Below are 27834 nucleotides of genomic sequence, written 5' to 3'. Positions count from 1 at the left end.
GTAGCCGAGGCGGGGAGACGGGGCTAAGGACCGGCGAGAAGCCTAGCTGGGTACCCACCTGCTTTGGGGCGCGTGGTCATAGGGTGCGCAACCATGCGAAAAGTGGTTCTGATCACCGGGGCGAGCAGGTGAGACCTCCTTCGAGATAGTGGAGGCGGCGGGGCTGGTGTCCGAGGGAGCAGGAAGTACCAACCCGCCACAGACCGACCCCAGGAGCTCCTGTCGCTGACCCTACCTCGGTGGGGCCGCGGGCCGAGACCCTGTCCGGCTTTTCCCTGGGTTCCCCTGTGCGCGAGGTACCAGGCCTGTCGGCGTCGTGAGCGGCTCAGTAACGTGCTTTCAATTAAACATGACAGCGAAAAAAAAAGTAGAGGGCCACTAAGACATGTGTCTCAGTGAAGATCCTGTCGGTATGCAGAGTAAGGGCTCTACCCACTCAGACCTCGCCCCCTTTCCACTTTTGACTTTCTCATCACTGGTAAATTAGTCGTGACCAGATCTCCATACTTTTTGTACTCTCCTAGTTTTTCTTTCTGTGCTAGACTTCCGCCCCTAGATAAATTTCAGCGTCCAAGAACGTTAGAATACGGAGCAAGGGGGGAGACATATCTCATGTAACACAGTGCTAGACACCTAGTATGAGTACTCTTCAGAGACTCAGAAAAAAGTAACTTTTTTCTGTTCGGGCGTGGATGGAGTGCAAGTAACCATACTGCCCATGAGTAATTTACTCCGGGGGTTGGGTATTTGGATTCAGCCTCTGTTTTACTTTTCGTTTGTAATTCAGTGAACAGTGTGTGCAGGATGAAACTAACCAAACCATTTTTCTAATTGAGGCGTTTGGGGGTGGGGTGGGGGGTGGATTAAGACTGAGGTTATGTTAAACATTTAAAATTAGTTCAGCCTTCAGTTATCTAGGCATGCCCATGTTAACTAAGACAAACCTGGCAGGTGTCCTGTGATGGGCAGAATTTTAATATGCCCTCACCTGAATAACTTTGACAGCCAGTGTGGTGCTTTCTATGTTGATGTGCCTAAGTAAGTCAGGCTTGATGTTGTGTTTGTTCCTTTTACAAATATTGTGATATGTGCAATTGTGTATTTATAGTAAAGGCCTATTCTCAAGTGGGGATGAATAAACATAACTAGGGTTTATTCATGGTGCTAGGCTCTTTGCCTGGAATCAGCTTTAAAGTCTTGGAAAAAGCCCACTTATCTAGGGTTTCACTGTTATCAGCCAACCTGATCCGGCCCCTCTCCCCCACTACTGTGTGGTTTCACAATGCTCTTTCTGAAGGAGGTCATTTATCTTTGACAGATGTACTCATCCCTGGGTGGGGAAGATCCCCTGGAGAAGGAAATGGCAACCCTCTCCAGTATTCTTGCCTGGAAAATTCCATGGACAGAGGAGCCTAGTGGGCAACAATCCATGGGGTCGCCAAGAGTCAGACACGACTGAGTGACTAAGCACGCAGCACGCATTCATCCCTACTTCTCTTTCCTTGTAGTCATCTTATATTTCCTTTTCTATCTTCTACTTAATCATCTTCCTGTTGGTTATTCAGTCCTAGTAGTTGAAAGGGACTTGTCTCTCCTGCCATTTGCTTATACCTTACCCTGAAAGAGTCACCCATTCCTTAAATTAGGAATTTCTGGTGCTGCTGATAGTGGCCATGATACCAACTGATGGAAGAGCCCTTGCCCTTGAGAAACCTAGATAGTAGAGTAAAACATGCACACTGCTAACTGCTGAGATGCTCTTTTTAGCACTTGCTGGTGATGTATTGAATCACTTTCATGAGTGTCATGATCAGCATAAAATGAAAACCACTGACAGGATAAACTCTGTCTTACATGCTAAAGGACAATTCTGATTTGCAGTTATTCGGGTCATTAAGCTTTTGCAAAATGAAAGAAACAAAAGCTGGACAACATCCTGGGCCAGTGACTATTAGAGTTGGAGGGTTCCCCATTTCTTTACATAGTTTTTGAGTGCTTTCTGTCTACCTGGGCTCCTGTTTGGGGCTCAAGTTGACAAAATCAGTCTTCTGAGCCGGAGAGAAGTTGCCTCTATTTGGCACCATCTCATTTAATGCATATTCTATATCTGAATTGTCCTCTCAGTGGCGTGGGCCTAGCCCTCTGCAGGCGGTTGCTGGAAGAAGATGATGCGCTTCACCTGTGCTTGGCATGCAGGAACATGAGCAAAGCAGAAGCTGTCCGCACCTCTCTGCTGGCCTCCCACCCCACTGCTGAGGTCTCCATCGTGCAGGTGGATGTCAGCAGCCTGCCGTCGGTGTTCCAGGCCACCAAGGAACTCAAGCAAAGGTATGCATCTTATTGATGGCTTTTTTCTCATGTGATTGTGCAGTGCAACAGCTAATAGAATAAGAAGGGATGGGAAAATCTATAAAAGAAATAGGTGCAGTGTAAAAAGAAGTTACCCTGAGGAAATCTGTATAGTGACATATTATGCCTCAGTATACCATATTTTCATTCTTAATCATAATCATGACCATTTCATGAAGATTAATTTATGAGCATATTTTGACATGTGGTCAGTTGTAAAGTCTTAGTGTAACTCCTTTGATGTTTAAATACATTTTTTGCATCTTTGCTTCACATAAAAAAACTCCATTAAGTATGCAAGGCAGGTATTGACAAGTGAAGAAATTTCCCCAGGCCACTTGCTAAAAATTTGTTCATACTGACAGTAATTGGCATACAATAAACATTTGATAAATGTTTAGTATATGAAGGGCTAGAGTCCTTAGATATATAACTTCTCAAAAAATGTACAATAAATTGCATATAGCTACACAGTGCATTTTTCTGGAGAAACAGGGCATGTTTTTTTCTTCTAAGAGGAATGAATAATAATTAGTTTAATTAATAAACTATTAATTACATTTTTGGAATTCAGACCCTTAATAAGCAAGAGCTTCTTTATTTCCATGGACAGTAAAATGAACTTCAGTATATATAAGGAAAGCCTTCTTGGTAAAAGAATTGGCTGAAGAATAATATGTTGTATTTCATTTATGCTTGATAGCCGTTTGCATTACTGTGTTCCCTGCTCTAATGGATATCTTGGTGTTCAGATTTCAGCATTGATGGATCAGATTATATAAATTTTACTTGTCAAAGAGGAAACATGTGAATTTTTTTTTTAAAAAAGCAAAAACTTTTCTAAGACCAGAAAGAGAGTGGGTTTAATAGAGTTGCTGTGTTACCTTATTGGGAAGACTAAGCTGGAAGGAGTATTGATCAGGGAAGATTTGACTTCAAAACCCATTACAGCTCTCCAAATTCTGTTTGAGGCCACCATCAAAAAAAGAATACTCAAAATATTTACCATGGCTAAATAAAAAATGTTGAGAAAGTAGTACTGATGCCTTAGCTTGCTATGGCCATCTTTTTTGTGCTTTCTGTCCTTCATGGACCTTCTTTATTCTAACTGCTCTAAGAGATAACTAACAATCTTCTTTTTTTGATTTTACTTGCAGGTTTCAGAGGTTAGACTATGTATATCTAAATGCTGGGATCATGCCTAATCCACAGCTAAATATCAAAGCACTTTTTCGTGGTCTCTTTTCAAGGTAATTTCTATCTTCTAGATTAACTGATTGGAAGGAAGGTGTTTATTTTTTGCCTAGTTTTGCTGTCAATCCATTAAATTGAGGGGATGAGAGGGTATTGAGAAGAATGAAGGTAGAAAGTACCTGTTGCAGCCGTGTCATGAAACATGCTTCCATTTTTGTGAGGAATGTTGCAAGTCATGATTCTGTGTCCTTGGTCCCCAGATTTTCCAAGCGTGTTGCATGTTTGGCAGGTCAGCTTTGGTCTGCCTGACTGTGTCCATTAGAACATTTCAGAACTAGGCAGAGTTGTCAGTGAGACTCTAATATCCAGGAAGGCAACTTTAGAAGCACTTCTCAGCCATGTGTCAGGTACTCCAACCAGTAGGCTGAGGAAATGTACAGGGCTAAATACCTTCCTGGGAGATTCTCAATACACATTAATGGCTTCCAAAAATGTTTAACTACAACCTACAGTAAGAAATAAATCTTGTTTGTGACCTAGTGTACTTATTCATGGACTTCCCAGGTGGCACAGTGGTAAAGAATCTGCCTTCCAATGCAGGAGACGTGGGTTCAATCCCTGGGTCAGGGAGTTCCTGGAGAAGGAAATGGCAACCAACACATTCCCGTATTCTTGCCTGGAAAATTCAATGGACAGAGGAGCCTGGCATGTTATAGTCCATGGGGTGACAAAGAGTCAGACATGGCTGAGCAACTGAGCACATCCATACTTATTCATAAATAGATATTACTCTTACTTCATGCTACTTCCTATACTGCTACTTTTGTTTTGCTTTTCTGCCATTCAACACACACACACCCCTACACACAAAATCGCATGCTGGTCTTGACCCGTTACATTGATCTCACAGCAAATCACTTTCTTAGTGTATTCAATGCCTCAGGAATTCCCTATAATAAAAAAGCCTGCTTCACTTTGTTACTTTGTTCAGCAGTTAGACTTCAGTGTGCAGGGGAAGACTTTTTCTTCTTGGCATGACTGTTATTCCCCCAGGGCAGCTGACTTGTATTAGGTTCGTGCAAAAGTATTGTGGTTTTGCATGGTTGAAATTTGCTATCTGATATTGGAATACATTCTTAAATAAATGTGGTTATGTTATACATCATTTTAATGTACATTTCTTACTTTGTTTTTTGCTAATGACTTATTACTTGCTGTGTATTTTATATTTTTTTAGACTAGGGAAATGATGCTAGACAAAAAGAAAATTCAAGTGATTTTCTTATTTGAGTTCAAAATTGTTCGTAAGGCAGTGGAGACAACTTACATCAACAGCACATTTGGCCCAGGAACTGCCAACAAACATACAGTGCAGTGGTTGTTTGAGAAGTTTTGCAAAGGAGACGAGATTCTTGAAGATGGAGAACTCAATGGCCGATGGTCAGAAGATGACAGTGACCAATTGAGAACAATCATTGAAGCTGATCCTCTTACACCTGCATGCTGCTGCTGCTGCTGCTAAGTTGCTTCAGTCGTGCCCAACTCTGTGCAACCCCATAGATGGCAGCTCACCAGGCTCCGCCGTCCCTAGGATTCTCCAGGCAAGAATACTGGAGTGGGTTGCCATTTCCTTCTCCAGTGCATGAAAGGGAAAAGTGAAAGTGAAGTTGCTCAGTCGTGTCCGACTCTTAGCGACCCCATGGACTGTAGCCTACCAGGCTCCTCCGTCCATGGGATTTTCCAGGCAAGTGTACTGGAGTGGGGTGCCATTGCCTTCTCTGACAACTGCATGAGAAGTTGCTAAAGAACTCTGTGTTGACCATTCTACAGTAGTTTGGCATTTGAAGCAGATCAGAAAGGTGAAAAAGCTTGATATGTGGGAGCCTCATGAGCTGACTGCAAATCAAAAAAATCATCATTTTGAAGTGTCATTTTCTCTTATTCTATGCAAAAACAACGAACCGCTTCTCAATCAGATTGTAATGTGCGCTAAAAACTGGACTGTATATGACAACTGACAACCAGCTCAGTGTTTGGACCAAGAAGAAGTAACTGCTGACAACCAGCTCAGTGTTTTGACCAAGGAGAAGATCCAAAGCACTCCCTAAAGCCAAACTTGCACCCAAAAAAATGTCATCGTCACTGTTTGGTGCTGTGCTGCCATTCTGATCCACTACAGCTTTCTGAGTCCTGGTGAAACCATTACATCTGAGAAGTAGGTTCACCAAATCAATGAGATGCACCGAAAACTGCAATGCCTGTAGCTGCATTGGTCAAGAGAGAGGGCCCAGTTCTTCTCCATGACCACACGTTGCACATCCAATGCTTCAAAAGTTGACTGAATTGGGCTACAAAGTTTTGCCTTATCCACCATATTCACCTGATCTCTCACCAACTGACTACCACTTCTTCAAGCATTTTGACAACTTTTTGCAGGGAAAACATTTCCACAACCAGCAGGAGGCAGAAAAATGCTTTCCAGGAGTTTGTGGAATCCTGAAGCATGTATTATTATGCTATAGGAATAAACAAACTTACTTCTCATTGGCAATAATGTGTTGATTTTAATGGTTCCTATTTTGATTAATAAAGGTGTGTTTGAGCCTAGTTATAATGATTTAAAATTCATGGTCTGAAACCACAATTACTTTTTCACCCACCTAACAGCTTGATTTGGAATGAAGGGAAGAGAGTTTTTGCAGCAGGATTTTGAGAGGCTCAGGTTCCTGTTGGTTTTATGAACTATAAGTATATAAGTTGAACTGGGTGCAAGAAAGCATCTTTGCATTTGATTTAGTGCTCAAAATAACCTGGTCTGAGAAATAAGTCTTTCTGTTCCTGTTATTACAGAAGCAAGGAAAATTTGGGGGGTTGGGGAAGGCAGGAGGGGGTATCTCTTTAGTATCTTCAGTTAAAGAAGCTTTAAAAAGTCATACCGTTGTCTTCTGCTGTTTCAGAAAAGTGATTCATATGTTCTCCACAGCTGAAGGACTGCTGACCCAGAATGACAAGATTACTCCTGATGGGCTCCAGGAGGTGTTTGAAACCAATGTCTTTGGCCACTTTATCCTGGTAAAAAGGTTTTAGGCTTAGTAAGCCAACACTTAGTGCTGCGATCCTAAACACGTGTGCAGATATGTCCAGTGCTGTGTTGTTAAGCTCATTAGTTTATGGCTAGCATTACATCTTTGAGTGTTTAAATGGGGTGATTACTCTTTGAAAACATTGCTTCCCTAAAGCAGCCTGTTGGTGTATTTTTTCCTTTGGACATCAACTTCAGAGAGTGAAAAGTAAAATATAAACACACAAGCACTTTTAGAAACAATGTACAGAACTGAGAAAGTGCACAAGTACTGTTCTAAATGGCCTTTGAAACTGGGCTTGTCATCAGATAGGATGGGGGAACAGACAAGACACTACTAGACAGTACTTAATAGTTAATCTTTTACTATCTTGATACGATTTTTTAAACATCCAGACTGATGTGTTACAATTCCAGGCATACATAAAAAGCTAAGCAAGGGATGTGCAAATTGCCTAAGTTGTTCTGTGCTCTTGCCTCACATCTAGTCTCATAAGACAGGTTTAATATCTAGATTAAGTAATGCCCAGCTCTGTTGCCAGTTGCTTTTAATTCTTTGGTATTAGAAGAACTCTTTCTGATGCATAGAATTTGTATTTCTGACACTTTTAGATTTATGATCATTTTTTTTCACCTCAAATATAATTTCCCTCATAATTGGACCTCCTTGAGGGCTAGCTGTAAATATAAATATAATAATTTAAGATGTACATAAACATTGGAATATTGTGAAACCACTAAAAGAAAAGATCTTTTGCACTTAGATGGGATAGCCATTAGTATTTTATTACTGAGAAGAAACAGCTGGTTGTACTATGTATAGTGTGATCTCATTTGTATAAACAGAAAAATATATATCTATTTCTAGAATGATACAAATGAAATTGGGAACCCCTTTGAACTGGGGTACCAGAATATCAGGAGTGAGCGTGAGATTCATGTGTCATTCTAGATCCTTTAGCACTTAAAAAAAAATGTGGTATTGCTTTTTCAATGATAAAAGTTAAAATATAGTCAGGATAGGATTGAATTCATATTTGATCATGTTTTATAACTCTTCAGAGATTCGTCTAATATATCCCTTATGTTTTTATAATCCTCTCATTCTTTACCCTCTTTTTGAATTATTAAATTAGTTGGCAATGATAGAGGGTAAGTTAATGTTACTGTTAATAGTCTGTCAACTTTTTGATGAATCTTTAAAAAATCAAGTTGTTAAGGAAATCTAGTATTTTGGGGTAATCCAGGTTGGAGGAATGGCAGAGGAGAGTTGTGGCCAAAGGCACAATTATCACAGGTGTGCTGGTGACATGATTTAACATTGTGTATCCTTATGTAGGTAGGCCTAACAGCAGAGGTTTGGGGATTGATTTGTCAAATAAAATAACAGGAAGGTTTATGATGCCTTCTCTCTCCAAATTAGTTTTAGGAACACGAACTTGGATTCTAGGTCCAGGTGTAAATGCGTTATATGAATGCGTTATATCCCCAGTTTGATTATAAATGATCAAACTATTAGGGCTGTTAAAAGACTAGAGGTAATTTCTGTAAAGTTCCAGGTACAGTGCAGTATACATTGTGGAACCAGATAACTGAGTTAATCTCATGTTCATGGATTCTCTTGATTGGATGTAAATATTCATTGCAGATCTGGAAGCATTCCTAGATATTTCTTTAATAAACTTCTAGTTTTAGGATGGCTCTAGACTTACAGAATTATTGCAGAGAGAGTTTCTGCATACCCTAGGCCTAGTTTCCTCTATTATTATTATCTTTTGGCTGCATCATGTTGCATGCGAGATCTTAGTTCCCCCACCTGGGCTTGAACCTGCACCCCCTTGCATTAGAAGCTTGAAGTATTAACCACTGGACCACCAGGGAAGTCCCAGTTTCCTCTATTATTAACATCCTACATAGTTTGATAGATTGTCAAATTTGATAGTTAGTGAACCAATGTTGATATAATACTGTTAACGAAACTCCATGCTTTATTCAGATTTCTTCAATTTTGTGTGATATCCTTTTTCAGTTCTAGCATCCCATTTAGTAGTTAAATCTCACATCACATTTAGTAGTCAAATCTCCCTAGGCTCTTCTTGGTCGTGATAATTTCTCTCCTTTTCCTTGTTCTTGATGACCCTGGCAGTTTGGGGATTACTGCTCAGGTATTTTGTACATGGTCCCTTATTGGGATGTGTCTGTTTTCCTCATGATTAGATTTGAGAAAATATTTTTGAAAGGAAGACCACAGAGATAGAGTGCCAGTCTCGTCACATCCTGTCAGTATGTCTTATTAGTGTTGATGTTCCCTTTGATCTGCTGACTTGAAGTAGTGTTTGTCAGGTTTTTCCTTTGTAAAGTTACTTCTTTCTCCCTTTACATACAGTAGTCTTGTGGAAGAGAGTTACTTTGTGTAGCACCATACTTGGTTGTGCTTGGCCTTCTTAAACATGGAGTAGCTATATGAATTATTTGGAGTTTTTCTGCAAGGGAGATATGTCTGTTCTTCTCCACTTAATTCTTTATTCAACCACTTATTTATTGGCCTATTATTCCTTAGTAAAGCTAATAAAGGCATTTGTTACATCCATGCAAATTCATGCATATGTATTTTCTCCTTTGAATTATAAACACTATTTTCTTACTCAAATTATTTTAGCTTGGGCCATTGTACCTCTTTCAGTTGAAACTTTTATATCTTTTTCAAAAACTTTTATTGAAGTACAGTTGATTTACAATGTTGTATTAGTTTCAGGTGTACAGAAAAATGATTAAGTTATATATACATGTATATATATGTGTATATCTATGTACACATATATTTTCTTTTTCAGTTTCTTTTCCTGTATGGATTATTACAAAATATTGAGTATAGTTCTCTGTGCTATACAGTAGGTCCTTGTTGGTTATCTGTTTAATATATAGTAGTGTGTCCCCCCCCACCTTTCCCCTTGGGTAACTGTAAATTTGTTTTCTATGTCTGTGAGTCTATTTCTATTTTGTAAGTAAATTCTTTTGTGTCATTTTTTTCTAGATTTCACATATAAGTGATATCATGTATTGTCTTTCTCTGACTTCACTTAGTATGATAATCTCTAGGTTCATCCATATTGCTGCAAATGGCATTATTTTGTTCATTGTATGGCTGAGTAATATTCCAGTGTGTGTTTGTGTGTATACACACACCACATCTTTATGCATTCATCTATCAATGGACATTTAGGTGGTTTCCATGTCTTGGCTATTGTAAATAGTGCAGCAGTGTGCATCATGCTGTATGTGTCTTTTTGAAATATGTTTTGGTAGCTCTGTTTTTAGTAGAGCTCTGTCATACTGTTCTCCATAGTGGCTGTACCAATTTATATTCCCATCAGCAGTTTAAGAGGTTTCCTTTTTCTCTGTACCCGTTCCACCGTTTGTTATTTGTAGACTGGTATGAGGCAATACCTCATTGTATTAATAGTTTTGATTAGCATTTCTCTAATAATGATGTTAAAAATCTTTTCATGTGCCTCTGTGTATCTTCTTTGGAGAAATGTCTATTTAGATCGTCTACCCATATTTTGATTGGGTTGTTTGTTTTTTGATATTGAGCTGAATAAGCTGTTTGTATATTTTGGAATTAATCCCTTATGGGTTGCATTGTTTGTAAGTATTTTCTCCCATCCTGTAGGTTGTATTTTTTTATATTTATTTTTTAAATTTATTGTTTTATTTATAGTTTCCTTTGCTGTGCAAATGCTTTTAGGTTTAACTAGATCCCATTTGTCTATCTTTGTTTTTATTTTCATTACTCTAGGAGGTGTATCCAAAAAGATATTGCTGCAATTTATGTTAAAGAGTGTTCTGCCTACATTTTCCTACAGAAGTTTTATAGTATCTCATCTTACATTTAGATCTTTTATCCATTTTGAGTTTATTTTTGAATGTGGTATTAGAGAATGTTTTAATTTCATTCTTTTGCATGTAGCTATCCAGTTCTCCCCATACCAGTTATTAAAGAGACCTTTTTTCCCCACTGTATATGCTTTCCTCCCTTGTAGATTACTTGACCTTAGGTGGTGGGTTTATTTCTAGGCTTTCTATCCTGTGGAACTTCTATATCTTTGACATAGCCTCATCATTGTGGCTTTCTGGTTTTGTTTTGTGCATGTCCTTCCTGACACCACATGATGTTTAAGACTCACGTTATATATTTCCTATCCCAGTCTCAGAATCAGACATTTCTCTGAGGAGACCTGTTTCCTTTTATTGGAGAATGGTATCAGAAACCAAGATCTGGTGTTCCTTGCTGCTGAGATAGCATTTCCTTGTAGCCCCTCTCAGCTTGCAGAGCAAGGACATGTCTTCTTGTTCAGTCTTCCAGTCTTGTCTGACTCTTTGCGGCCCCATGGAACTGCAGCACACCAGGCCTCCCTATCCCTCACCATCTCCCAAAACTTGCCCAAGTTCATGTCCATTTCATCTGTGATGCCATCAAGCCATCTCATCCTCTGATGCCCTCTTCTCTTTCTGCCCTCCATCTTTCCCAGCATCAGGGACTTTTCCAGTGAGTCGGCTGTTTGCATCAGAGGACAAAAATGCTGGAGCTTCAGCGTCAGTCCTTCCAACGAATATTCAGGGTTGACTTCCCTTAAGATTTGACTAGTATAATCTCCTTGCTGTCCAATGGATTCTCAGGAGTCTTCTCCAGCACCACAGTTTGAAGGCATGAATTCTTTGGCATTCTGCCCTTTTTACGGTCCAGTTCTCACAACCATACATGACTACCGGGAAGACCATTGCCTTGACTATACAGACCATTTTGGTAGAGTAATGTCTCTGCTTTTCAACATACTGTCTAGCTTTGTCATAGCTTCCCTGCCAAGAAGCAATTGTCTTCTGATTTCATGGCTGCAGTCACCATCAACAGTGATTTTAGAGCCCAAGAAGAGGATATCTGTCACTGCTTCCACCATTTCCCCTTCTATTTGCCATGAAGTAATGGGGCTGGATGCCATGATCTTAGTTTTTTTAATATTGTTTTAAGCCGGCTCTTGCACTCACCTCCTTCACCCTCATCAAGAGTCTCTTTAGTTCCGCTTTGCTTTCTGCCATTAGAGTGGTATCATACGCATATCTGAGGTTGTTGATGTTTCTCCCGCCTATCTTGATTCCAGCTTGTAACTCATCCAGCCCAGCATTTCTCATGATGTGCTCAGCATATAGGTTAAACAAACAGGGTGACAGCAGACAGCCCTGTTGTACTCCTTTCCCAAACTTGAACTAATCGGTTGTTCCATACAGGGTTCTAACTGTTGCTTCTTGACCCACATATAGATTTCTCAGGAGGCAGGTAGGAAGGTCTGGTATTCCTATCTCTTTAAGAGCTTTCCACAGTTTGTTATGATCTACACAGCAAAGGCTTTAGCGTAGTTGATGAAACAGAGGTAGATGTTTTTCTGGAATTCAAGGAAATATCTATGTGCATGCTAACCCGTTTATATATAAATATCTATAAATATTTTGTATGTAACCATTTGAATCTTTATTAAGCTAAACATGAGTTCACACTGATGTCTCTGACTCTAATCCCTTACCATATGGATCAGTCTAAACTCCTCTTGCTTACTTGTGTCCCACTCTACCAATGACACGCTTGTTCAATTCTAGTGTACATTTATATTGGTTTCAAAATTGTTATCTTGTAATCCCTTAGTATATTTTGATACATTTTTTTTTTGTTTCTTTTATTCCTCATTCAGATTCAGGAACTAGAATCTCTCCTATGTCACAGTGAGAGTCCATCACAGCTCATTTGGACATCATCTCGCAATGCAAAGAAATCTAATTTCAGCCTTGAGGATGTCCAGCACAGCAAAGGCCAGGAGCCCTACAGCTCTTCCAAATATGCTATTGACCTTCTGAGTGTCACTTTGAACAGAAACTTCAACCAGCAGGTAGCCTGTCTCAGTGATATGGAAATGTCGGGGCAGTGTTTTCTGACCTACCACTGATTTCTTAGTAAAATGGCTGGCTCTCTATTGTAGTGTGAAGATGAAATATTGTTTCTTGAGCAGGATTGCTGTGAGGACAAGGTAAGACATGACAAAGACTGATAGTTGATGTATAGGAAGCTTTAGGGCAGAGATAATTAGCTCCAGACTTGTAGATATATGGGGGTTCATTTACCAGTCTGTAGCTCCTCTGGAGCTGTAATTTATATAACAGAATGACACTACTAACAATATCAATAGCTCCTATTAAGCATTTGCTGTGTGTGTCATTTAATACCTTTCCCATCACAGTGAGGTAGGTCTGAGTATTTCCATTTTCATATGAAGACACTAAAGTTTGGAGTCCTTATTAAAGTCATTTACCCAGAAGTCACACAGTTAGTAAAGGGTAGAGCTCAGAGTCGAGCTCAAGGCTGTCTAACTTCATAGCTTGGACTTTTCCCATTAAGCCATGCTGCCACCCAGTGTTTGTTATATCCAATGTTACAGACAGTTGGTAGTTAGAAAGCTCCCTGGAGAAGGAGGATCTTTGGTGAGGCTGCAGAGCTCTGTCTTTGTGAGGAGTGGGTTTAGAGAGCAACCCTTGTCAGACATGCTGGCTTCTTGTGGCCTCTGTGGTCTGGAACTTAGCGCTTCTTTGTATGTTTCTCTTGCCCAGGTCCAAACTTTTAACTGGAAGTCTCCAGTCTTTCTTGTGGGCATTTTCTTTTGTTTGCTTTGACTGTGTTTTTTGAATGTGGGACTGGGGAGAAATTTAATTCCAACAATATTTACAAAAACTGACCATAGGGTACTGACCCAGGCTTAGAATTGAGGAGAAAGGAGAAATAGAAAGGCAATGCAGAAACTATTTGCCCATAAGGGGCTGTTTTTGATCATCCATTAGATACAGCAGTCTAAACCTTATGTAATGGTCTAGACCTGGTTGATTCTGGAATGGAGACCTTCATCAGCTGGAATGCTCACTTCTGAGAACTGGCTCTTAGGATCAAACCTCTTAGTGAAGAGGATGGTATAAAAGTAGAAGCTATGAGCATATTCTCTAGAATTGCTTTTGAATCCTGGCTCTGTCGCCTTGGACAGATTATTTAATGTCTTTGTACTTTAAGTTTCCTCGTCTGAGAAACAGGGTTAATAATAGTGTTTGCCTCATAGATTTGCTGGGAGGATTGAGTGATTGGAGTGGTATGAAGCATTCACAGCAATGCTTTGTGTTAGAATGTGCGTGTGTATATGTATATATCTGCACATATGTGGGAGGTATGTGTACTTATGTGCATGCATACATGTGTGAGTGTGCCTAGCCACATGCACATGTGTGGGTTTTGTGGGTTTGTGATCATGTTTATGAAGGTGACTATGTGTGGTTATGTGCCCATGGGTGTAGGTGTCTGGACATGTGGTCTGCATCTGTTCATGCATGTGCTTATGTGTGTGTGTTTGTTGGCTGTTGTTATTATTGTTATTATTCAGGCTCAGTGTGTTGGTCCACTTGTGAACCTCCTCCTGGGATTTCTTGGGATGTTTAAAAACTTGTCACAACTGCTTGTCCTCTGGAAATTCTCTTTTAGGGATAAGGTCAGAGTGGATTTAGCTTCTTTTTTTATAAAAAGCTCTGAAATTTTGCTCGTCTCAATCATCAAGTTTTGGGATTTCATCTTTTTTTAAAAAAGGAGATTTAGCTAATGCTGCCACCTCCTTTAAAATCTATGTGATTGGTTTGTAGCTCATGATGTTTCTATCTTGGCTTTTATGAAGAAAGAAGTAGCTAAGAAAGAACTATCTCCCTTCGAAGACTTGTATGACTGGAAATGTTGGATCCCTGTAGGCTGCCTGATAGACTTTACCTGTCCATGAATGACCCCTCCCCTCACACAGCCTTGAGAAATACTCAGGGTCGTCACACTCATTCCTTCAGATCAAATGCATGAAGGGACTTCAGTTTAGATAAGATGGCCTCCTTGCTTGTTCCTTTTGTTGCTCAATGTCAGAAAGTCGTGTGTGTTGAAAGCCCTGGATTTTAGTTCACAGATGTCTTCATTTAGGGCTGAATAGGTCCTAACAGTCCCTGGCTAGTTCCCAGAATAAGTTCTCCTTAGTTATCTTTGGGGCAAAATATGTGGGAAAGATTTTTGGTCTGTAAAGTTCCTGACTCTCTTTAGAGGCCTGCGGGTAAATCAAGGGGATGCTCAGGTCTAAGTTATCCACGTCAGGCACTGCCAGGTCCTGCAGCAGTGAATGAAGGAAGCCAGCCTCCTAGCTTCTGACACTCAGGGTGCTTTCTGTTCCCTGGACTGACTGTGCTATCCTGGCACTGTCTATTTTTTTTTAAAAGGAGAAAAAAAAAGTTAAAAGTAATAAAAATATGAATTAAAGTGAAAGCGAAAGTGAAAGTCAGTCGTGTCCAACTGACTTCGTGTTTGTGACTCCATGGACTATACAGTCCATGGAATTCTCCAGGCTGAAATCCTGGAGTGGGTAGCCTTTCCCTTCTCCAGGGGATCTTCCCAACCCAGGGATAGAACCCAGGTCTCCCACATTGCAGGCAGATTCTTTACCAGCTGAGGCAGCAGGGAAGCCCATGAATTAAAATAGTCAATATCAAAATAAGGTGAAATGTGGTGAAAATTAAACCAAGTAAACTAGTAAAACAAATCCCAGTGTTCCAAGGATTACTAAAGATCATCAAGCACCCTTTCTACTATTAATATGTGCCATGTGTTAACTGGGGCTTTTTTAGATCTTTCTAAAATGATGAGTCCAGAGCTAAGAACCTGATTTAGAGATCTTCAATTAGAGGAGGTCTTTGTGGAATCATACCCAACTCTCTGATGCCTCAAGCTAGAGCCCTGGGCCTGTGTACCTGCAGGAAACAGAGACACACTTGAGGTTTAGCTGTCTGTGTTTACTAGAGTAGAAACTTCTTTCAGGCAAAGACTTTCTTTGTATGGCTTTCTTATCTCTAACTGCTCATTTTGATTGGTCAACTGATCTTCAGTTACGCCATGGAAAACTCAGGTAACCAGTCCTACTTTTCTCACCCAGCTTCAAGCTTGGTTACTCTTTGTTCTCTAAGTTACTTGAGAATAAAAGACTTTATCTTACTATTCTTATTGAGTGCCTCTCATAGTGAGTTTTCAGTACATGATTCTTAAACTAAAATGGTCTACCCCGCTTCAAGGACAACTTAGAGCATAAAGCCTTGACACCCTGGCTTCCTGTCTCATTTGTGTTTCTCCTTTATTAACTGACATATAGATAGGCTCAATGTATATTGAATTAAAATGAATTGCTACCCCTCTTTGTGCTCCCAGGGTCTGTATTCCAGTGTAGTGTGCCCAGGTACGATGTTGACCAATTTGACATATGGAATTCTACCTCCCTTTGTGTGGATGTTAATCATGCCAATCATATGGCTGGTAAGTGATAAATGCTTCTTCTCTTAGTTTACTTAAGCTGTTCAAGTTGGAACCAAAAAGATGTGTCTAAGGGTTGGGAAGTGCTTTAAGTAATTGAACTTGAAGGTGGCAGAATTCCATTTCACTCAAAAGTTTTGATGTTACTTACCATGTAATCTCTGCTTCATACTGCCTGATACTCCCACCGTACCGCCATCTAGTGTGCACTTTTCATTAAGGGAACGTTTCTTTGATCACGCACCATATAGCCCAGGAGTTCTATGATTATATAATTTTGAGAAACTTGTGTTAAGTGATATCAAACTGTATTTCTCTGAGCTTTTAATATAGTCAAGTGCATTAAAATTTCCCAAGGAGGGTATGATTGTGCATTGTATGATCACAGTATCATGTTTTTGCTTGTTTGTTTTGTTTGTATTTTGAGCATCCCTCCAGCACTCATTAGAAAATGCTGCTTTCAGGAAATGTCCTTCCCTTGTAGAGCTCAGGAAGAAATATCCTTCCGTTTATGGCAGGCATGGAAAAAAGATGAAAAGGACATATGCCTTCATGTTAAAAGTGGTTGACTTGCAGTAATGGAGATTAAATGATGGAAATTATTTCTTTAGATTTATTTTCTGAAACCGAAAAAATGCTCTATAATAAGAAATGCAGTTTGTCTTTTTTTAACATTTAAATGGATAATACTTTTGTGACTCTGAACCACCATAAAATGACTACTGTTTTCTTTTTCTCAGTTACGCTTTTTTGCAAATGCTTTCACGTTGACACCTCACAATGGAACAGAAGCACTGGTATGTTACTAGAGTTTTAATATGTTGTATCCACTTCACAAATATAGACTGTAAATTCACTGGATTAGAAACGATTGTAAGAGAAAAGATGAGAACAGGCTCTGTATAAGCAAGGTCCTGTTTAGGACTAAGGTGAATCCTAAGGTGAAATGCTGATCATTAGGAGTGAACTTTGAAAGTTCAGTATGTTTCCTGGCACTGAGCACCGTGGTTGTGGGGTCAGCACTTCTGTAGAAGCAAGATACATGAGCAGCCAGAGGAGAGCAGAGCATGGGATACTGTAGGGGCAGGCAAAGCAAGATGTTGGCTGGGCAGTCAGTGTGAGATTTCCCACGGAGAAGGTGTGTTTCATGGATTGGCAACAAAGCCCAACTCCATTTCCCAATATGAAGATTCTCTTTTCCTGTATTAATAATAGAGAATCAAGTTATCACTTGATTAGAAAACCAATTTGTTTCCTTAAATCACTCATGCAAATGGACTGCATGTGTTTCCTCATCAGTGGCAGACATTACTAATGGATCATAATATTCTGTTCTGTTGTACATAAATGATGTCTCTGAGTATTTTTCAACTAAAGGCCCCAAAGACATTCCCTACCAGTGGATGAGAATTGTCATACAAGATGAAATTTATTTGTCCTCTGTGCTTTATACCATCTGGTTGAAATTCCACTGTATTAAAAGTCAGTTCTGTGTGTGTGTTTCCCTCACTCCACTTAGCTCCTTCAGGAGTTTTGCTTTGTATTTTGGAAACCTGAGAGCCTATCACTATATGTTCATACTTAACAGATTCTTAACTCATAGCTGAATTGAAATTAACTAAGGAAAACATTAAGGGAATTGACTTGGCATTCTTGTTCTGGTAAACATTGCAGAAAGAAATGCATTTATTGTAGAGAGACAAATTGATAATAGAAGCAAATATTTTTAAACTAATTTTATGTATTTCTTAATATATTTGTTAAGCCATTTAAAATAATGAATGATCGTTTAGGGGTTACTCCTTCCACACATTTACGACACTGAAAATCAAATCTGGATGTCTAGTATATATTGTATCAGAGGAGTAGAAATAGTTAAAATTCAGAATCTCCAGTTGCTAAGGAGTTTAGAGTCATGTTTAGAAAAAAGAATGAATAGAGAAAATAGACAAGAAAATAAGACATTCTATCATCTGGTGGCAAGTACTCTAGGAATGATCAGAAAGGAGGATAACCTTGGGGCTGGACTAGTTGGAGCAGGCTCTGCTTACTGAGTCAGGCTTAATTTGGGCTCTGAAGGATAGGTTGAATTTGATAAGATGAGTGGCATGTCCCCAGTGTCACGTTCAAAAAGTTTGTGACCTGCTGTAATTTCCTTCGGTGTGGATGAGTAGGATGTCATTACCACTTAGTGATGATTATATATGCTGGGGATACAGATGAGGGTTTGAGCATACCACATGTGTAGCAAGAATCTCCTCAACGAGCAGGCTCTGCTTACTGAGTCAGGCTTAATTTGGGCTCTGAAGGATAGGTTGAATTTGATAAGATGAGTGGCATGTCCCCAGTGTCATGTTCAAAAAGTTTGTGACCTGCTGTAATTTCCTTCGGTGTGGATGAGTAGGATGTCATTACCACTTAGTGATGATTATATATGCTGGGGATACAGATGAGGGTTTGAGCATACCACATGTGTAGCAAGAATCTCTTCAACCTTTGGTTGAATAAATTTTATCTCCTTAAATGGGCTGAGCTTGAGTGGCCTAGAATACAGTGGTTAAGAATGTGGACTGTAGAATTATAGTAATTCTGTTCAAATTCCAGTTCTCCAGTTTCTGACTGTGAACTCTTGGGTACATTTTTTACTTGCCTAAGCCTTTTATTATTAGCTGTAAAATAGAAATCACAGGATTAAATGAGAGAAGGCTTATTGTAAAGGATTTTGTGTATTTCAGCGTTTAAGAAATGAAAATAATGTAGTGTTGGCATGTGAAAGGACAGATCAATGGGATAAAATAGAAAGTTTAGGATAGGCCCAAAGCATATAGGTGTTTGGTATATTATGATGATGCAGAAAATCAGTGAAGGTAAAGATGGTTTATTTAACAAATGCTGCCAAAAAATAGAATAGGATCTTTTCTTCATACCTTACAGTCAAATAAAATTCTAGGTAAACTAAAAGACTATGTATAAAAGTAAGAATGTATAGTTACTTGGAAAAAATATGGGGACATTTTAAAATAATTTAAGAGTGCAGAGGCTTAACTATTCCCAGGAACTCTAAAAAACTGAAAAATTTTATTAAATAAAAGTGAAAAAAAAAATGACATGACTAAAATTCTCACTATATAGATACTCAAAAGATTTACCACAAAATGGAAGAAAAATACCTGCTACCCATAACATAGATAAAGGTTAAATTTTCTTCTTTTTTTTTCATCCCAAAGAAAAGACTATATAGTTTATTTTATTTTATGCATTGGTCATTCCCATAAAATGCTTGGCTCTCATTATAAAATCCTGTTAAAAACAAAACAGTACAAAAAAGTTTTTGGAGTTTAACGAAAGCATTAGAACTTGATTAGCATATAGCTGATTAACTTCTCACTTCATTGTACAGCAGAAACTAACACACTATTGTAAAGCCATTATGTTTCAATAAAAAATACAGTAAAATAAGGAAAAAAAAGATTTTGAGGCCTTGTGTAAGCAAAGAACAAAAGATGTGGCCCTCTTTCATCTACGCTTACAAAGCACTTGCTTTTTTTATTTTATTTTTTTATTGAAGGATAATTGCTTTACAGAATTTTGTTGTTTTCTGTCAAGCCTCAACATGAATCAGCCATAGGTATACATATATCCCCTCCCTTTTGAACCTCCCTCCCATCTCCTTCCCCTTCCCACCCCTCTAGGTTGATACAGAGCCCCTGTTTGAGTTTCCTGAGCTATACAGCAAATTCCTGTTGGCTATCTATGTTACATATGGTAATGTAAGTTTCCATGTTACTCTTTCCATACATCTCACCCTCTCCTCCCCTCTCCCCATGTCCATAAGTCTGTTCTCTATGTCTGTTTCTCCATTGCTGCCCTGTAAATAAATTCTTCAGTACCATTTTTCTAGATTCTGTATATGTGCATTAGAATACAATATTTATCTTTCTCTTTCTGACTCACTTCACTGTGTATAATAGGTTCTAGGCTCATCCACCTCATCAGAACTGACTCAAATGCATTCCTTTTTATGTCTGAGTAATATTCCATTGTGTATATGTACCACAGCTTCTTTATCCATTCATCTGTTGATGGGCATCTAGGTTGCTTCCATGTTCTAGCTATTGTAAATAGTGCTGCAATGAACAATGGGATACATGTGTCTTTTTCAACCCTGGTTTCCTCAGGGTAAATGCCTAGGAGTGGGATTGCTGGGTCATATGGTGGTTTTATTCCTAGTTTTTTAAGGAACCTCCATACCATCTTCTGTAGTGGCTGTATCAATTTACATTCCCACCAACAGTGCAAGAGCATTCCGTTTTCTCCACACCCTCTTTAACATTTATTGTCTATAGACTTTTTGATTATGGCCATTCTAGCTGGTGAAAATTATAAGATACTGATGAAAGAAATCAAAGACAACATAAACAGATGGAGAGAGATTCCATGTTCCTGAGTAGGAAGAAGCAATATTGTGAAAATGACTATACTATCAAATGGGACCTACAGATTCAGTGTGATCCCTATCAAATTACCAATGGCATTTTTCATAGAACTAGAACAAAAAATTTCACAATTCATATGGAAACACAAAAGACCCCCACTAGCCAAAGCAGTCTTGAGAAAGAAGAATGGAGCTGGAGGAATCAAGCTTCCTGACTTCAGATTATACTACAATGTTATAGTCATTAAGACAGTATGGTATTGGCACAAAAACAGAAATATAGACCAACGGAACAAGATAGAAAGCCCAGAAATAAACCCATGCACCTATGGGTACCTTATTTTTGACAAAGGAGGCAAGAATATACAATGGGGCAAAGACAGCCTCTTCAATAAATGGTGCTGGGAAGACTGGACAGCTACATGTAAAAGAATGAAATTAGAATACTTCCTAATACCATACACAAAGATAAACTCAAAATGGATTAAGATCTAAATGTAAGACCAGAAACTATAAAACCCTTAGAGGAAAACATAGGCAGAACACTCAATGACATAAAGCAAGATCCTCTATGACCCACCTCCTAGAGTAACAGAAATGAAAACAAAAGGAAACAAGTGGGACCTGACTAAACTTAAAAGCTTTTGCACAGCAAAGGAAACTATAAGCAAGGTGAAAAGACAACCCTCGGGATGGGAGAAAATAGTAGCAAATGAAACAACTGACAAAGGATTAATTTCCAAAATATACAAGCAGCCCATACAACTCAATACCAGGAAAACAAACAACCCAATCAAAAAGTGGGAAAAAGACCTAAACAGACATTTCTCCAAAGGAGACATACAGATGGCTAACAAACACATGAAAAGATGTTCAACATCGCTAATTATTAGAGAAATGAAAATCAAAACTACAATTTTGATTAATTGTAAATTAATTACTAAATTTACTAATTAATTTTACTAAAATTACTAAATTTTCTTAATTGTTAAGGAATGTCAACAAATCAAGGAAAACAACCTATTGGAACAATGGGCAGAGGACATGAACAGAGAATTTTGAAACTTTTACTCATATGAAGAAATGCCTAATCTTATACTAAGAGAAATGCAAATTAAAACTATAATGAAAAACTTTCAACTCTGATTAGCAAAGATTAGAAAGTTTAATGTATTGATACTATATTGGCAGGTGTCTAGGAAAATGAGCACTCTGCTACACTGCTGGAGAGAGTAGACTGATACAGCCTCTGTCAAGGACTCTTCGCAATATCATTCAATATAATAAATACACATACCTTTAACCTAGCAATTCCATCTTTGGTATTTATCTTATTTAAGATAAATAAGATATCCTCAAACTTACACTGAATGATTTAGTCATCATTCATCACAGTGATGTTTGTAATAGCAAAAACTGGCAAAAACCTCTATATCAGTTGGAAACTTTATGTAAATTATGGCACATCCATAGAAGGATTCTACTTTGAAAGTGATTGAAATTTTCATGTACTGGTTTGAAAGTATCTCCAAGGCCTGTTGTTCAAGTGAAAAATGTGAAGTGTGGAATAGTGTATATTTTGCTTCCATTTGCCTAAGAGAAATGGATGTATTTGTTTTTTTAACCAAATACATTTTCTTTGGAAGAATATACAGAATACTAACATGAGTGCTTGCTTCCAGAGAGAACTGGGTGGCTAGAAAACTGAAAGGGAGAAAGAGTTTTGACTACCATGTACATCTTTTGATTGTTGTACATGTATGTACTCATCTATTAATAAAATGAAATATTACATCAATGACCTGTACTTTGCTGTGGTGTCAGCTGAGTAGCCTCTCAGAGTGAGCTCCAGTTTACATGTCCTGAGCTTTAGTTTGAGGATTAAGGGAAGAGTCAGTTAAATATGAGAACTTTTGCTTAAAAATTTTCAAAGGATACTATTAAGCGGGCTGTTCTGCTTTCTTCCTGCAAATTATAGTAGTGGTTCATGTTAGCATCACAGTTAGCTGATGCTCTTCAGGAGAGTTGTCAGAATTTGTCTGGGGCTCTCTGAAATGCTGATTAAAAATCCCCTCCCACCTCACTCACTGTGGCAGAAGAGAAGAGTCACTGACACCCTCTTCCTTTCCAGGTCTGGCTTTTCCACCAAAAGCCTGAGTCTCTCAATCCTCTGGTGAAATATCTGAGTGCCACCACTGGCTTTGGAAGCAATTATGTGACATCCAAAAAGGTGACTCTCTTTGCTTTGTTTTGTTGAAGAGGTTGATGGTGGGCTGGTCCCTGGGTTCCTGACCACCCTACCAGCTTCCCAGCTTCTCTTCTGTGGGTCTCCCCTCTCTGCCATCACACTGGCCTATTTTCATTTCTTGCTGCTCTCTCCTGCCTTTCAGCTTGGCACACCTTTTCTCCACCTAAACGGTTCTTACCTGTCTTTTTTCTGATTCATTACTACTATTCTAAAGATCTCAGCTTTTATGTGACCTTTTACATCGGGTCAGGTGCTTCCATGCTAGACTTTTTTGACCTCTTATGCCAGTTCTGGGTAGAACTCATTCAGCAGTAGGCTCCCGGCTCCAAGGATAAGCTCTGTGAAGAGGGGGATTATACCCGCTTTCCTTGCAAGTTACCTTGCACATGGCACGTGCTCAAGAAATGTGACACAAGTTGAATGAAATATAAAGCATCTTTCTGAGTGAAGTTAGCTTCCTTTTGTGTTTCACTTAAGACAATTATTAGCTTTCATAGTTTGGCATTTGAAGAGGCAGGGGACAGAGTTTGGAAAAATGGGTGCTGTGTTTTGTAGACTCTGTGTTATCTAAAATGAAATTAAACATAGTTACATAGTAGAAAATGAAAAAAAAAATTGACCCCATAAGGATTAATTTTGTTATATTTTTGTCATGAGTTAGGTTTATTTCAGCCTCCCACTTTTCACTGCCTAACTTATTGTGAGGAGGCAATGGCACAAAATAAAATTCAGTTCAGTTCAGTTCAGTCACTCCAACTCTTTGCAACCTTATGGACTGCAGCATGCCAGGCTTCCCTGTCCATCACCAACTTCCAGAGCTTATTCAAACGCATGTCCATTGAGTCAGTGATGCTATCCAACCATCTCATTCTCTGTCGTCCCCTTCTCCTGCCTTCAATCATTCCCAGCATCAGGGTCTTTTCCAATGAGTCAGTTCTTTGCATCAGGTGGTCAAAATATTGGAGTTTCAGCTTTAGCATCAGTCCTTCCAATGAATATTCAGGACTGATTTCCTTTAGGATGGACGGTTTGATCTCCTTGCAGTCCAAGGGACTCTCAAGAGTCTTCTCCAACACCACAGTTCAAAGGAATCAGTTCTTTGGCGCTCAGCTTTCTTTATACTCCAACTCTCACATCCATACATGACTATTGGAAAAACCAAAGCCTTGACTAGACAGACCTTTGTTGGCAAAGTAATGTCTCTGCTTTTTAATATGCTGTCTAGGTTGGTCATACCTTTTCTTTCAAGGAGCAAGCGTCTTTTAATTTCATGGCTGCAGTCACCATATGCACTGATTTTGGAGCCCAAGAAAATAAAATCTGTCACTGTTTCCACTGTTTCTCCATCTATTTTCCACGAAGTGATGGGATCAGATGCCATGATCTAAGTTTTCTGAATGTTGAGTTTTAAGCCAACTTTTTCACTCTCCTCTTTCACTTTCATCAAGAGGCTCTTTAGTTCTTCTTCGCTTTCTGCCATAAGGGTGGTGTCATCTGCATATTCGAGGTTACTGATATCTCCTGGCAATTTTGATTCCAGCTTGTGCTTCATCCAGTCCAGCATTTCTCATGATGTACTCTGCATATAAGTTAAACAAGCACGGTGACAATATACAGCCTTGACGTACTCCTTTTCCTATTTGGAACCAATCTGTTGTTCCATGTCCAGTTCCAACTGTTGCTTCTTGACCTGCATACAGATTTCTCAGGAGGCAGGTCAGGTGGTCTCTTTAAGAATTTTCCACAGTTTGTTGTGATCCACACAGTCAAAGGCTTTGGCATAGTCAATCAAGCAGAAATAGATGTTTTTCTGGAATTCTCTCACTTCTTGATGATCCAATGGATGTTGGCAATTTGATCTCTGGTTCCTCTGCCTTTTCTAAAACCAGCTCGAACATCTGGAAGTTCATGGTTCACGTATTGCTGAAGCCTGGCTTGGAGAATTTTGAGCATTACTTTGCTAGTGTCTGAAAAGAGTGCAATTGTGCTGCAGTTTGAAGATTCTTTGGCATTGCCTTTCTTTGGGATTTGAATGAAAACTGACCTTTTCCAGTCCTGTGGCCACTGTTGAGTTTTCCAAATTTGCTGGAAAATTAGAGTGAAGCAAATAAGTTAGCTAAGGCAGAGTCATAATTGACAGTGACCTTGTCTATATGTCAGTAGCTTGAGGTATAAAGGGAACCATGCTCTCCACTTCCCATAGTATATGTTTACTGAAAATGAACCTAAGAACCTCCAGTGTTTTCCAAACGCTGTTCTGTGAGATACTAGTTCCTTAAGAAGATTTGCAAAACACAATTTGTCATCCAAGTAAGTTTTGAGAAATGCTTCATATTACATTCCTCCCCTTTCAGAGACCCACACAATGCACATTATGCCAGCAAAGGCTTTGAGAAGTTGATACAGTTAGGAAACATGCCTGACATGTTTCATCCTGCTGTTTCTAAGTTGTTCTTGACTGTATGACATTTTCTTTTCCTTTCAAAATTTAAGAATGCATAACAACATCCCAAGAAATACTTTGGGAACTCTGTGCTGTGTGCTAAGTTGCTTCAGTCATGTCCAACTCTTTGAGACCCCATGGACTGTAGCCTACAAGGCTCATCTGACCATGGGATTCTCCAGGCAGGAATACTGGAGTGGGTTGCCATTTCCTTCTCCAGGGGATTTTCCTGACCCAGGGATTGAACCAGAATCTCTTGCATCTTCTGCATTGGTAGACGTGTTCTTTACCATTAGCACCACCTGGGAAGCCACCATGGGAACTCTATGGTAAACTAATAGGCTTACTTTTAGGTCCTCAGAATTTGTTTGAACTTAACATCTATTGATCTCAAAGGAATGACTGATTTACCAAGGGGATAAAATGTTTAATTCCATAAACCAAAGGACTGTATTTGCATTTCTTGGAAGTGTATTGCAGAATGTTGTTAACCTTCGATTAATTTTGGGAAGTCAGCTTTCTGCTGTTTAAAGATTGGGTTGAATTCAAGACAGCTTGAATTTAATTTAATTTCTTAATTAAATTAATTTAATTTCTTAATTTCTCTTCCAGTTACAACATGAAAAAATTGCTAACATGATTGAATGTAAATGTTTTTCCAAAATGTTTTAAAATTTTCTTTAATTTGTAGCCTTTTAGCTTTGGGGGCTGGAAGCTTGCTTTGCATACAATGTATCAGTTAAAATTAATTTTCTACATAAAACAGAAGGATGTAAAGTAAAGTGGATAAAACAAGATAAAAGCTAAGATTTCTAGCATGTAAAGTAGTTTGGAGAATGGCAACTTTGGGCTGGCCTGGAAGCTTTACAAATTGTCAGGTATCCAGGTTCCCTCTGCCATCCCTGAGGTATGGCCCTCATCCTTGTGGTTCAGGAGAGCAGTGTGAACAAGGGAGAAAGAAAGGGGTGCCCCATTCCCTTTAAAGAGAGTCCTGGGTAGTACTACACACTTCCACTTATATCTCATTGGCCAGGATTTAGTCCATGGTACCATTAGCTTCAGTGAAGGCTGGAGACAGTCTTTCATCTGCAGGGCAGTGAGTTCAGCTACGATCAGAGCTCTTTTACTAAAGAAGTTACTTACTAGGAGGTAAGTATCAGTTGTAATTAAAAAAAAGAAAAGTTAAGATTCCTAACATTCCCCACATGGCTTCCACCACAGCTTTCCCACTGGGCCTTTTTTGGATTCTCTTACCTATTATTTAAATGGATTCCTTTTATTCAAATACTGTTTATTTTTCCTTTCTAGTCATGCCTATCTTGCTTCTTTTCCAGATGGACCTAGATGAAGACATTGCTGAAAAATTTTACCAAAAGTTACTGAAACTTGAAAAGCAGATTAGGGTCACCATTCAAAAAACCAGTGACCAGAACTGAAAATGATGCTCTCTGAAACATATTGTGCCTTTTGTGGATTCTGGAGTGCGTGGGTTTCTACTGAGTTGGATCATGTGCGTTTGTGGTAAACGGTGATTTCTGATGGTCTCATCATTGCAGAATCACCTCTATGACTATGTTTGTGTGTGCATGTGAGAAAAGAATATCTGATATTTTATCAATCTTTAAGAATGATATCGCATAAAAGTCGTGCTAGAGACACCCGACTGAGTATCTGTTTGTTCTGCCAACAAGAGTATAAGCTCTACTTCATGGGATGAGGTGTTGACTTGAATAATTATGACACAGATACATACTGATTCTCCTTCCACCTGCCCCAGAAGGAGGAAGTACTACTCATTCTCTGAGTAGCAATCTTAGCCTTGTTCTTCACAAGTAGTTTTCCTAGGTTTTGTCCCTTATTTCTTCCTCCACATGCCACATTTAAAAATCCTAATACAGATGCCCATGTCATTAATCATCATAGTAACAAAAGTTTAGGTATTTGGGCCACTTGAATTATTTTCTCTTTATTTTAAAAGTATCTTTTATTGATATTGAGATAGTCCATGTTAACAGTGGGCCTGACCTTCACTACAGTTTACAGATTTATTACTGACCAACTTGTTTTCATGACATATTTTAGTGGATGTAATCCTGCACCAAAAATGATTTACTCAAATTGTTTCAATGAATTTACTCAGATTTTTCAATTGAGTAATTACTGGTGGAATCTCTCTTAGTATTAGTAGTGGTCAAAAGTGGTTAGGACTAGTTTGCATGATGTCAAGGCAAAATGCTAAAATGCCTGGGTGTTTCAACCAACATCTGGACTATTAGAGTAATATTTTGAAAGAGTTAATATGAAAAATTACATGTAAATATAATGTCTATATGTTTTAAAGTATGGAATTTTGGTTATTCTTTCTCTAAGTTTGTTGCTGAAGATATTTTTAATAACTTAAAAATATATGAAAATGAGACCTAACCACTCTCCATTCTCTCTGAGAAAGAAGGGTGAAGTTAGAGAGCTGAATGCACAGAATTGGTTTTCACTCTTCTGTTTACTCACTGTTAATTGGGAAGAAGCACATGGATCTCAAGCTTTCGGTCTGTGAAGTGGAATAATTATCTTTCTGTGTTTTCTGTTCATGGATATGAAGTGAGAATTAAATGCAGTAATATATGTGAATGAATAAAGAGCATTTTTTGAGAATGCTGACTACACAGTATTT

The 27834-nt window shown here is 38.8% G+C and overlaps 1 protein-coding gene across 7 annotated transcripts; it reads left to right on the top strand.

Annotated features, from left to right (window-relative positions):
* Positions 1–27815, top strand: HSD17B7 (hydroxysteroid 17-beta dehydrogenase 7). 7 transcript variants are annotated; one of them, XM_081491486.1, is made up of 11 exons: positions 1–128; positions 2125–2328; positions 3507–3599; positions 6501–6615; positions 12370–12564; positions 12655–12702; positions 15936–16040; positions 16778–16834; positions 19730–19807; positions 22604–22702; positions 26498–27815. In XM_081491486.1, the coding sequence occupies exons 1-11, from the start codon at positions 94–96 to the stop codon at positions 26597–26599; spliced, it is 1131 nt and encodes a 376-aa protein (XP_081347612.1). In that variant the 5' UTR covers positions 1–93; the 3' UTR covers positions 26600–27815. The 7 variants fall into 7 exon arrangements, 6 of the variants coding, with proteins under 6 accessions (XP_081347612.1, XP_081347613.1, XP_081347614.1 ...); XM_081491487.1 differs by lacking the exon at positions 12655–12702; XM_081491488.1 differs by lacking the exon at positions 19730–19807.
* Positions 27816–27834: the final 19 nt, after the last annotated feature.

Source organism: Giraffa tippelskirchi, chromosome 5 (genome assembly GCF_054371585.1).
Source record: "Giraffa tippelskirchi isolate mGirTip1 chromosome 5, T2T-mGirTip1v1.2.pri, whole genome shotgun sequence".
In the NCBI taxonomy this organism is placed as follows: domain Eukaryota; kingdom Metazoa; phylum Chordata; class Mammalia; order Artiodactyla; family Giraffidae; genus Giraffa; species Giraffa tippelskirchi.
This window is presented reverse-complemented; position numbering and strand designations above follow the sequence as displayed.